Source organism: Giraffa tippelskirchi, chromosome 4 (assembly GCF_054371585.1).
Source record: "Giraffa tippelskirchi isolate mGirTip1 chromosome 4, T2T-mGirTip1v1.2.pri, whole genome shotgun sequence".
Taxonomy (NCBI): domain Eukaryota; kingdom Metazoa; phylum Chordata; class Mammalia; order Artiodactyla; family Giraffidae; genus Giraffa; species Giraffa tippelskirchi.
In genome coordinates this window covers 36549165-36560941 of record NC_137278.1, presented here as the reverse complement: position 1 = coordinate 36560941, position 11777 = coordinate 36549165, and the positions used below count along the sequence as shown (strand labels likewise).

At 50.4% G+C, this 11777-nt stretch overlaps 1 protein-coding gene across 3 annotated transcripts in view; it reads left to right on the top strand.

Annotated features, from left to right (window-relative positions):
* The first annotated feature begins 5451 nt into the window (after positions 1-5451).
* GALNT14 (polypeptide N-acetylgalactosaminyltransferase 14) overlaps positions 5452-11777 on the top strand; it is a 214802-nt gene continuing 208476 nt past the window's right edge. For all 3 annotated transcript variants that reach the window (XM_081587436.1, XM_081587437.1, XM_081587435.1), the window contains exon 1: positions 5452-5612. In XM_081587436.1, the coding sequence (XP_081443562.1) occupies positions 5484-5612 (129 nt within the window). In that variant the 5' untranslated portion in view covers positions 5452-5483. The remainder of the gene's footprint in view (positions 5613-11777) is intronic.

Here is an 11777-nt window from a genome sequence, read left to right as displayed (position 1 = left end):
CCCCGACCTCATCTCACTTCACTCATTCATGGCCCACAGAGGCACATGGGTAGAGGAAGAGAGAGTTGGGGGAATAATTAGAGTCCAGTGTCAGGAATCTCTTGTCCTTGGAAGAGACATCCATGCCAGGCTGCTTCCTGAGATGTGAGTTTCTAGGTGGATGAAGTGCCTTCAGTTGGGTGGACAGGATCAGACACCCATTGACTGATATTGGTAGCACAATGATTTCCCATTTAAACCCAGCTCAGTATGTCCACATTGTCTCTCTCCTTTGAACAAATGTTTTGAATATCATTCACTCAGAATAGTGCCCCACAGGAACACTGAGGCTACCCCAAACTCAGCACATACACAAAAGAATCTGAACAGCAAAGACCCTTTTGTCACCTAAAATGATCAATCCTCTTTTAGCAACATCAGTGGAATCCTCCTGTCCATTAGAGTGGCCATCTAATTTACTGACTAAAACAGGAATTTCTTAAAAGTGAAAGGGGACACTATTAATAATTATGCCAGGAAAATACTCCCCTAAACAAACTGGGGCATGTGCAACACCCCCTAATGACTTGATTACAAAAAGCTGCCATTGGCTGCAGCAGGTTGTCTTGGGAGCCAGATTTGCCCCATTTCCACCCCTGGGGAATGTGTGGCTCCTCTCATTGTTGAAATTCCTGCCAGATTGGAGAGGACTCATTCTGTTTCCATTTCTTCCAGGAATTAAACTCTCCTGACTGCTTCTACCTTTCACTGATGCTTTAAACTTAAGATGGCATCACTGACTCAATGGAGATGAGTTTGAGCAAGCTCAGGGAGATAGTGAAGGACAGGGAAGCCTGATGTGCTGCAGTCCATGGGGTCGCAAAGAGTCGGACACAACTTAGCAACTAAACAACAACAAGACTGTCTTTGACTCTCAGAGATGATGCACGTGACTATCAGATGTGGTTCTCTGAAATTTGGGTCCTGGGGAATGAATGAAATCTGTTTAGATCTCTCCATTTCTTTTCCTGCTCCTGTTCCCCTCTTTCAGAGACCCTGCTAGGTAATTCAGGTTAAAGAATTTCCCTCTACTTTTCTTTAAGCTAATTGGGTCATCCATTCATGCTGCTCGAACTTTACCTTTTCCATGGAGGGAGGGGTGGTCCCTGGCTCAGGTCCCTGCGGGACACCAGCTCTGAAGATCACACCACTTTCACAATCAGCAAAGGCATATCATTGCAGCAACAGTGAGTTTTATACTTGGCATTTGGGTGAGGAACAAAGAAAGTTTGGGGGCATTTCAAATAATGAAAGAAAGGAGCAGGCTTTTGAAATGCAAAGATATAAATCCCTTTCCAGGAGGCAAATTATACAGTGGAACAGAAGGGGAAAAAAAGGGAAGGAGGGGTTGAGGGGAGTAGGGTGGTGAAAGGAGGTGTTTAATGGATAGAGAAAGATCCAGAAAGGTGAGGCTCAGATCCCTCAGATAAAGCCACCCATCTACTCAGCGAAGATAAGAGGAAAAGCTGGTTGGCTTTATTCTTTTGACAAAGATGCACCAACATGGCAGAGAGAGGAAGTAAGAGGGTTGGTAGCAGCTCCTTCTCGTTTACTACACAGCCTAAGCTATCCTATCGCTCACTTTATAAAAAGGACTTGCAGGAGACTCGGGACATACAGTTTGACAGAATCTATAGTGGCAAGGAAAAAGAAGAGGAACACAGAGAAAAAGGGAGCTGATGTATTATTTACAGGTAGAGAGCTTGAACAAAGCAGGATGCAAAAACAGGCCCAAAGACTTGTGTTTGTACGACTGTGGGATAAAGACAGACACCTCTGAATTCTTACTGCTGTACCTTTTCCTGCTGGAGACTTCTGTCAGTGATGGGCCGGCATGCCTGTGCCTCAGCTCATCGCTGTGCTCCAATCTGCCCTGTTCTTGGTTACATTTCCCTGCAGCCCAGAAGGGGTAAAGCTCTCACCAGGAAGCTGCCGGGCCTCTGTAGGTGCAGTCTCATTAGGCTGGGCACAGAGGGCATCTCACTGGTGGTGGCAGGTCTAATAAGCATGCAGATGGAAGGCACACGCTCACACACACACTCTCACTGAAGTCATGCAGTGGGCAGAGAGGAGGGACGCAGGCAATCGGATCCAAAAGGAACAAAAGGCTGCAGCCTCTGCAGTGAGCTGAGTGAGAGTGACAGGACAGCTAAAGGCAACCAGAAGCAAAGTGTGAAAACCCACAGCCAAAGGCGCTGGGGAGCATATGCCCTGGCCTTCACAGCTTCCTCCTCTTCCCAGCTTACATCGGCTCCATATGCTGCTTCACATAGCTTTCCCGGGCCATAATGGGTTTTATTCCATAGTTTTTATACGAACACGGACGACTCACATCTGCTCCAATACCCAATTCGGTTTCTAATGTCTTCGGCTGCTAGGAGAGAACTTGCCAATTGATACGAGTGGCAAAAAAAAAAAAGAGTTTCAATTCAGGAATGAGGAAGGTTACCACCCCATAGGTGTGAGCTGGAAGGCCTTTGAGAGGGCAAGACCTTAGGTATGGGAAACAGACCCTGGGAAATGAAGAATTTGTTCCAGACTATCAAGACCTGAGGGTAGAACCATTAAAGAGCAATAGGATAGTCCTAATTCAGAATGTACTTATTTTTCTTATTTTCCTGTCATGTTAAATCTTTTGCTAGGAGCTTTTCTTCCCCATATAGACTGTGATGAGAAAAAAGTCACTTGGATTAATCACCAATGATAGCTAATCCCCCACTGGGATCAACTGCACTCTGCATTACTTAAGCTGGTTATTAAAGTTTTAAATATTCGGGGCAATCCCTGCATAGGCTGGGAGAGACTTAAAGGGCTGGGCCCTGCATGGAGACTCACCTGGCTTCCAGATGTTTGAAGTCCCATCCGAAATCAATTTCAACCCTAATGACAGTGACTGGCTTGATAACCCAAACTAACATGGCTTTTGGCTGGATCAGGTAATGACACTTGGCAAAACTGGATTCCCTTGACAGCGTTCATAGGCCCAGGGAATCTCCTCCACTTGAAAGGAGGACAAAGTAGTAATCAAGAAGCACCTTGAAAGTTGATACCCGAGCTCCCAGGCATCACAGGCCCCGGATGGAGCTGCCATGGGAAACCCAGGGACTCAGTTTCCCCAGATGCCAGACAGCATGAAGCACCTTACATCCTCAGCAGCAGGCGGTGTGTGCTGCTGCAACCATCTCTAAAGCTTGGCGGTGGTGTTGTGTACTGTTTGCCATCTGTTACTCAGAAGCAGCACCACAAAGCGCTGAGCAATGGACTACGGAGCTGCGGCTCCTGCCTGGAGCTGACAGCATCTCAGCGACTTGCCTGGGGGTCCCCTGCAGAGCCTGCCGCAGAACACTTTGCAGGCCCCAGACCGCAGGTCCAGGGCAAGGCTATTGGAAGGGATCCAGGAAGCTCATGATACTGCAGAGAGGGGTTCTCTTGCTGATGCCCCCAGCCTTCCCAGACTGTGATCTACCTGGACCTCTGCCCAGCCAAAGCAGTGGCTGGGGAGCCTACCCCAGCCTTTCAGAGTACAGAGTTCTAATAAAGGCAAATAGTTCTGTGATGGTCTGAGAGCTCAGCTGAATCTTGAGATGGGCTGGCAAGAGTGCTCAGCTTTTCTGGGCTGTTTTATTTTCTCTCTTTGTTCCCACCCAAAACTTCTTATCTATAGCCTAGCCAAGAAAACGTTTGGGATAGGAGGAAAGACTGTCCTGTGACTGAAAGACAATGTACCAAATACAGGGGCAGATGCCTCCATTTTTGACTCTACTTTTTGCTAGCTTCATCTTCCTGGAGACTGAATTCTGGAGCCCTGCTTTACACCTGCCCTGCCTCCTATGCTGGGCCCTGTAGGGAGAAGCAAAGAGGATGATGGCTACAGTAGTAGACGCATCACTTTCACCTCACCAACAACGTGATGAGATAAGCATTCTTCCAAGTCAGGCTCCACACATAAGATGGCACTGTTCCCCAGGGAGAGCAAAGTGTCCTTCTTCCCCTCTTTCAGGGATCAGATGATTAAGTAACACCAGCACCTTGCACTTAGCTTTCACAACTATTCATTCACTTGTAAACAGCCCCCATTTTACAGATGAGGAATCTAAGCCTCCTGAGGTCTCCAAGATTCACACAGCTATTATGGCTGACTGGGGCCAGGAACCTCTCATCCAGTGTTACCACTATCATTCCAGTCTAGCTGAGGCCCACGTGGGAATCCAGTTCAGACTGTGCTCTGCCTCTGGACCCAAGTAGTTTTGATGTTCAAGAGGAAGGAGGATGAACTTCCAAAAGGCATTTGGGGGAAGGGGCTTTTGAAAGATAGCCCTCTGCACCCACTAGCCCCCTCCCCCCAAGTCACTTTGCAGTGTTGACTTGGGTCAACCATGTGGTTGACCCAACTTTGGACCGCACCCCCACCCTCTTTCTGCAAACACAGAGCCCTGATCCTCAGGGAGAGAAAACTCTTAAGGGAGGTAATTGCACCTTAATTTTTTAAAAGGATTTCTTTAAAGTTAAATTTAGACCAACTCAGCGTTCCATTAAGCAGAAAAAGTTGCCAGGCACCTGCAGGCAGGCAGAGAAACACCCTGGGGAGTTGGCTGAACTCGGCCTTGGCCCTGAACGGCCAGGAGCGTGACCCCCGGGTTAGGCAGCAGGCCCGCCAGCGTCCTAAGGTCCCAGCGCCAGCTCCCCTAGGGCGCACAGAGAGCGGGACCAGGCTGCGAGCGCCACGTGCAGACCCCCGCGGCGAGCGGGAAAGTCCTCCGGGCCACCGCTCCTCCCGGCACCCGCCGGCCTTCGGGTCCCCGCGTGCAGCTGGGGGCGGCGGGTCTCGCGGACGCACCGTTCCCGCCCCGCCCCGCCCCGCCTGACCCCAGGATGGCCCCCGAGCTGCGCGCGGGGCTCGGCGCGGGCGGCCCCAGAACAGCACGCGGCGGCGTCTCGGTGGGGGGGCGGCGGTAGCGCCCGCTCTCAGAGCCCAGCTCGCTCCCGCCCGGATTCCCCCTCGGAGTAGGTCTGTCTGTCGGTCCTCCCTCCGCCATCTCTCCCTCCCTCCACTCCCCCCTCGAGCTCCTCGCGGGGTGCCGGGCACAGCCTCGGATTCCTCCCTCCCCGCAGCTCGAGTCAGTTTCCCTCTCGGCGGCGGCGGCGGTGCGGGGAGCATCTCGGCGGCCACCGAGCTTCTCCGGCTGGAGCGGTCGTCCAGCTTGGCGGCCCCTCGGCCATCGCCTGCCGCGCCTCGGGGCACCGCGTGGTCCCCCTTCTGCTCGCTGCTCTCCCGAGCGGGCGGGGCGCCTGGCAGGCTCCAGCCGGTCCTCCCCAGCTCCTGATCCCGGGGCTAGCGCTCGCGGGAGCTGGGCACTCTCCAGGACACCTGCCCCGCCGACCCTGACCGCCAGGGGGTGCCCCCGGGGGCGCAGTGACGCCCAGAGGAGAAAGCAAGCGGGACCATGCGGCGCCTGAGTCGCCGCCTGGTGCTGCCGATCTTCGGGGTGCTCTGGATCACCGTGCTGCTGTTCTTCTGGGTAACCAAGAAGAAGTTGGAGGTGCCGACCGGACCCGAAGTGCAGACCCCCAAGGTACGGGGTTTGGTTGCGCGCCAGGCGCGGGGCAGTGGTTGGCAGGAGGGCGCGCAGCTCGCGCGCGGGGTTTGCGGGCTCCCGGGAAGCCAGGGCGGGGGTCTCGGTGCTGCGAGCAGGTAACCGGGCGCCGGATGCAGCTACAGCGTGATATTTCTGGATTTTACAAAAGCTCAGGGGCATCCCTGGCCCCGCGCTGTGTGGAAGTGGGAGTGGGTGTGGGTGGCGGGCGCGCGCTGGCTTGCGGAGCGGGGCTCTTAACTTGGGTACAGCTTGCCTGGGTCCCGGGCGGCGGGGGCGCAGCGGTCGAGCCGCCCGGGGGTTGGTGGTCCGTGGACGCTGCGAGACAGTAGCTGGTGCGGGGGTCGGGTGGCAGGGCCGGCCGGCGCTTGGCGCCCGAGAGAAGTCTGGCGGCCGCGCTGACCTCCTTCCTTCCCGCAGTTGCCAGGCCGGAGCAGGGGAGGCCGGAGGCCCGGGAGTGCTCCGCGCGCGCGTGTGCGGCGCGGGCGAGCGCCCTGCAAGCCCCCGGGCGGCTGCCGCCCGGGCCCACCCAGAGTGTCGCAACCCTTGCTTTATAATTGTTCTCGATCTCTTCAGCTGCATTGGAAGTTGAAATGAATGTGCCCTGAACATCACTAAAGAGCCTGTAAAAACAGACGCCTTAGTATTGGTGGGGAGTTGGGAAAATGAGAGTCTAAGTGGCTTTTCCAACTCCTGCCCAGGCGGTTCATCTGAGCGGAGCCGCTGGGCTCTCCCTAAAGGCTCAGTCTTACCTTTACTCAGAGCCCCCATTCCTCGGTCTCTTCTTCCACAGACCTGGCTGTGGGATACAGAAGGGGGCCTCGGGGGTTTCCTGACCAGCCAGGCAACATTTATGAACAGGGTCCAGAGAGGTCGTCCAGTAACTGTGAAAGAGCCCTTAGAGAAGCTTATGGTCCCAAGCAGGAGACTGAAAATAATGGGGAGAGAGGGAGAGAGGGGAGTAAGTACAGTGCAGAGGGCCAACTAGGTGCCAGGTACATGTGGGTGCTTCATAAATAGTTGTAGGAGTTGGGTGGGATTCTCCTTATTCCATAGATTAGGAAACTGATTCAGTCTTGCCTTAGGATGCTACTGATTTGAACTCAGACCTCTGATATTAAGGATCTTTCCACTATATCAAGTTGCCTCTGAGATTGCCTTTTAACTGTCTTTGGGCACTTACATTCTGAAATCTTGCCAATGCTCGATTGAATTCCCCAAGCATTTATTGATGATCTGCTGTGTGCCAGGCAATGTGCTAGCTGCTGTGGGTACAGAGATGCAGAACCTATTCTCTGTGGGCAGGGGATTTGCTCAGGAATGGACCTGGACCATACAGTGTGCACTAGGTGTCCTGGGGGCCTGGGAACTTAATGGAGGAGGAGGGCACAGGGAACTGAGTAGAGAAGGAAGAACAGTAGGTTTGGCACTAGGTAGGGAGGGCATTCCAGGTAGAGGTTAATTGCACCAAACAGGCCGAGAGGAATGACACAGCATGCTTGGTGAGTTTGGCACAATTCGAGAGTCAAAGCATGTGGCTGATGGCGGGGATGAGGTTGGGGGGAATGTGTAAGAGTCCTGTTGGGTAGGACCTTAAGGGTTCCAGGGGGCCTTGAGGCTGCACTAAGCAGGGGAGTGACAAGGTCAGATGGATGCCTTCCAACAGCCTTCATCACACTGGATCGATTTTCTCTCTCACTTCGGACCCGCCCGTAGATCTGGGGAGCTTTTCCTCTTTTTCCCAGGCTGGTTCTGCTCCTTGTGATGCAGTTAATGATGCCTGCGGGGACATGAACTCTCTGTTTTGCGTTGAACTTCATTACCTTAAGCTTGCTTATTCTGGTTTACTCCAGGGAGCTGGGACCAGAGATCTGTTTCTTCCTTTGTGCACTTTGTCGTTCTTCCTTACTTGCTTCTTCTCATCCCGCCGTGCGTTGAGCACACATTTATCCAGTGCAGCCACAGGCCAGGTTCTGTGCTGGGTTTGGGCATTGCTATGAGGAGCACACTCTGCCTCTGCCATCTGGGGGTGGCTCTCACAACTTCCTGGTTGAGGCAGAATTGCAAACAAATGAGTAGTGGGATGGGGTGGGGGCAGTGGTCTAATGTCAGATATAGTGCTGTGCAGTCATGGAACAGAGGTCTCCTAGTTTTGACCACTTGCTCTTTGTCTTAACATCTTCTTTCCCCCCATTTTCTGTCTCCTTTATAAAACCGTGAATTTTTTAGACTTTAACAATCTTGATACTTCTTATTGTTGGTCACCCTTTCTTGTTAGTCTATTTCTTCTTTCTCTCTTTCACCTGTATTACGACTTTGTGTGTCTACGTATATATGTTGTATATTCGTGGGTGTATTTTGTGTCTGGTGGATGAGCACCGCTCTGTATCTTGGTGCGTATGTATCTGAGGGGAGGGATAGAGAGACAAAGAGAGGTCCTTCTCAGTGCCACAACAGTTGTTCCCATCACTGATCTGTCAGGAAATTTGCATGTCGGGTCCCAAGGAGTGCAGGAGGATTCCAAACATGACTCCATGTCAGAACCACCTAAGAGAGGTCGTTTAATATACACGTTTTTATATTTACTGCAGAGATTATGATTCTGTGGGTTTTGGTAGAATCAGTATTTTTTTCTTTTTTTTTTCACAAGGGCCCCATGTGAATCTGAAGTAACCTATTGATGGATGGTTTTGGAAGCTAGATGAAGAATACCAAGTCTATGGGGTTTTTTTGTGGTTCAGTGGGCCCCGTGTAAATATGGCTGAATAATTTCATTCTTCTTGAGTTCCTGGTGGTCCAAGCTTGTATGAGCATGTGCATTCATGTGAAATAACAATAGCTAGCATTTGCATTGGGTTTTACAAATTCACAAACTCCATTTCACATGTATTAGCTCATTTAAGCTTCACAATGACCACAAACAATAAGGCAGATCATACTTTAATGCACATGAGATTGAGTAATGAGGTTAAACAATTGGCCCAAGATAGCAGGGCTATTATTAAGTGGCAGCATCAGCACAAGAATGGAATTGGATCATCCTGGCAACTACCCACACACTGTGCTCCTTCCTTGCCACCAAGCCACCTGGATGCCTGGGTCTTTGCTAGGGGATGATGGGGTGAGGTCAGGGATGTTTACAGCTGCACAGTGCCCACCTACTTTCCAAGCACTTCATGACTCATCCCTAGGTGCTGGTCTTTGTAGAGCTCCAGGGAGGTTGATGCAATCTGTGGGGAAACCATCTCAGAGGGAATCCTGCCCTACCCATGGAGGAGGCCATCTGGGGCTAAGGAAGCACTTCTGGCTGGACAGAGTGAACCCTGCTGGGACGGGTCCAATGGGACGCTGCAGCGTCATTGGGTGGTTGCAGCACCCTTGGTCTAGGAATCATTTGCCAGGGCAGAGATTGTTTCCTCAATAGTAAGAATTATCCAGGGACATTTGTCTATTGTAGGGCAAAAATGTGGGTTTTGGGTGAGCTCAGTATCCCAGGTTTCTCTAGACAATGCTTCTGCGCAGTCCTGGGGAGAGCTCTTCCCTTGGATGTGTCCGAAGCCATGGGGACTCTGCCTAGGGCTCTTCCCAGTGTGGTAGAGGGGTCAGTTTATTTTCCAAAGCAAGAGTAGTGGGCTCCCTTCCCACTGAAATATTGAGAGAAGTTGAAATGGTGGAGGGATTGGACAGGAGAGGGCTGTAGCCAGGACTCCTTGGCTGGGGACTTCCCAGCTTGTCCATTCCATGCAACCAGTTGCCTTTGCTGGGGACTAGGCCCTGACTCTCTTCCTCAATGTTAGGAAATATCCTCACTCACCTGACAGTGGGATCTCCAAAGTGGGACTGATGATAAAATAAAACCTATGCCCCATCACAATCCAAGTGATATGGAGAAGCCAGGCTGCACTCTTGGTTTAAGAAAATTAATTGGATTTTTTTCTTAGTTTCAAGAAGGGCTGGTTCTATTAATAGCTCAAATAAAGATTTCTTTAAGTTTGACTTTTCAGTGTTGATTTGATTTTTATGGGGATCCCCACCCCCAAATTCAGCAAAGCTCTAATTCCTAATTGAAAATCATGTAACAAGCTTGATGCTGTAATTTAAACAGGATTTTAGCAATAAGTACTGTACCACTAAAAAAAAAAAAAAAAAGAAAGAAGAATGTTTCTATTTCTTCTCTCCTCTATCGTTTGTTGGCCATTTGGAGAATTATACAATAACTGACAGAAATTTTTTTTAAGAAAAACAGCAAATTTGTCTCTTATTTTCAAGAAACTAAATTTAGGCCAGGGGCTTAGGGCTTAGTAAAAGAAGAATTTGAGGCCTGAGGGTAGTTTTGGAGGAAGGTATTGGAAATGTAAAGGTTTTGAATCAAGTGCCTCGGGCCCATGTAAATGTATTTGTGCTGTGCTAGAAATACTGCAAACACTGTCAGAAAGGAGCTTGTTTTCTGTAATATTTGCATACTGCACAAGCCTTATGTATATGGCACTGTTATTGTATTCCCCATTTATTAGATAATTTCTTCCACTAAAAAAAAAAAAATTAATCAATTTTAGAGAGAGGCCCTAATAATCCGCTGAAGCTCCGTGGGCATATTTTAGATTCTGTTCAGGGAATTTCATCTCTGGCACGACCAGAAACAGCCCGTTTTCAGATGAACCTCCATACTTCATGAACATTCGTGCCTGTGTGTGCTGGTGCCCATGCTGGGCACTGTGCTGGTTTCCCATCTAAGGCAATTCCTGGAGAAGGTGGCAGGGATGATGCTGCCTTCATGGCCCAGATGTGGCTACCGTGAGAAGCTGGGAAATATGAGACTAGCAGGTTGAAACTCCAGGTATTCAAGAAATAGCATGCCTTGCTTTCTAGATATTAACAAGCTTAAAACAAAACAAAACAAACCACTGGCCCCCCTAAAAAGACCCCCCAAAAACCAAACCCTGAGCTCCCCTGTACTCCTCTCTTGCCTTGATCAGCCCCATCATGCTGGTGGGAATTTCTCTTCCCTGGGTCATTTTTGGCCTGCCTGGGGTTGTACCCTTGTTCCAGCTGGTTTTCTCCCCCAGGCCGTATCCCAGGGACCCACAGATCTATTTTAATGGAATCTCTTTGAGTCAATCTGGGGACCTCTCTCTTTCTCTCTGTCCCTAAACCCTTGTTCTCCTAAGTTGCCTGGTGCTTTTGGAAACAAAGACCAGGAATCCCTGTCTCAAGATTTCCCGGAGGCCCAGAATGATACTTGCTGCAATCAGAGAAGACACAGGGACAAAACCAGAAAGGAAAGAGAAATTAATGTCCCTGTCACAAGCTTCCCCAGCCTGTCTAGAGACTACCCTTTTCCAAGGTTGCTCATCTGTTTGTATCATTTAAAACTGCTAATCTCCACTCATAAGAGGTCATTTATTAGCTCAACAGGGACAGAATGAGATTGCCCTTGGCTGATGCCTAAGGCCCAGGATCTTTACAGGGCCAGGTTCACATGCCATCTCGTCTGCTTCCTCTGCCTGCATCCTTTCCCTCACCTCTGCCATCCCAAATTTCCAAAATAGTCTTATGCATTATCAGGCACCCAGGAACAAATTTTGAAGTTGAAGAAATGTGTTTCTGTGCCTCTGTTTAGTTTCTAACGTTTACAGTTATGTCATTCTTCCAGAGCATTTCGAAGTCCTTGATGTATTTTTCAGAAAAGGAATCTGAATTAGAAAGTAGGGACAAACCCCCAGCTCCCCTCTCTGGGGGCCTCTGTGAACCCCGCTATGACTTTTGCACATTCCACTTGAGGTCAATGTTATAGATCAGCCATCTGTTTGGGGAAGTGAGTCTCTACAGCTGGCTGCTGCCTCTTCCCATTTGCCCGCAGTGGCCCGGAGCTGGATAGTTGGCCTTCCTCCTTGTCTGGACCTCAGAGACTCAAACTGTGCCCCCGGGTCGAAAGATGGAGACCCCAGCCCTCTCATGGCAGCTCCCATCATGTCATAATCAAGTGTGGGTTTGCCTCCTGGTTTTTCGAATACACCTGGCAGCCCAGGTGTCTCTTTCTGCCATTGGTGGTGCCAGGGATCACTCAGGTAGTCTTTTCTGGGCTCAGCCTCCTCGTCTGTGAAATGGGAGCAGCATGCTACAGCCCCACCTATCCATCTCTCA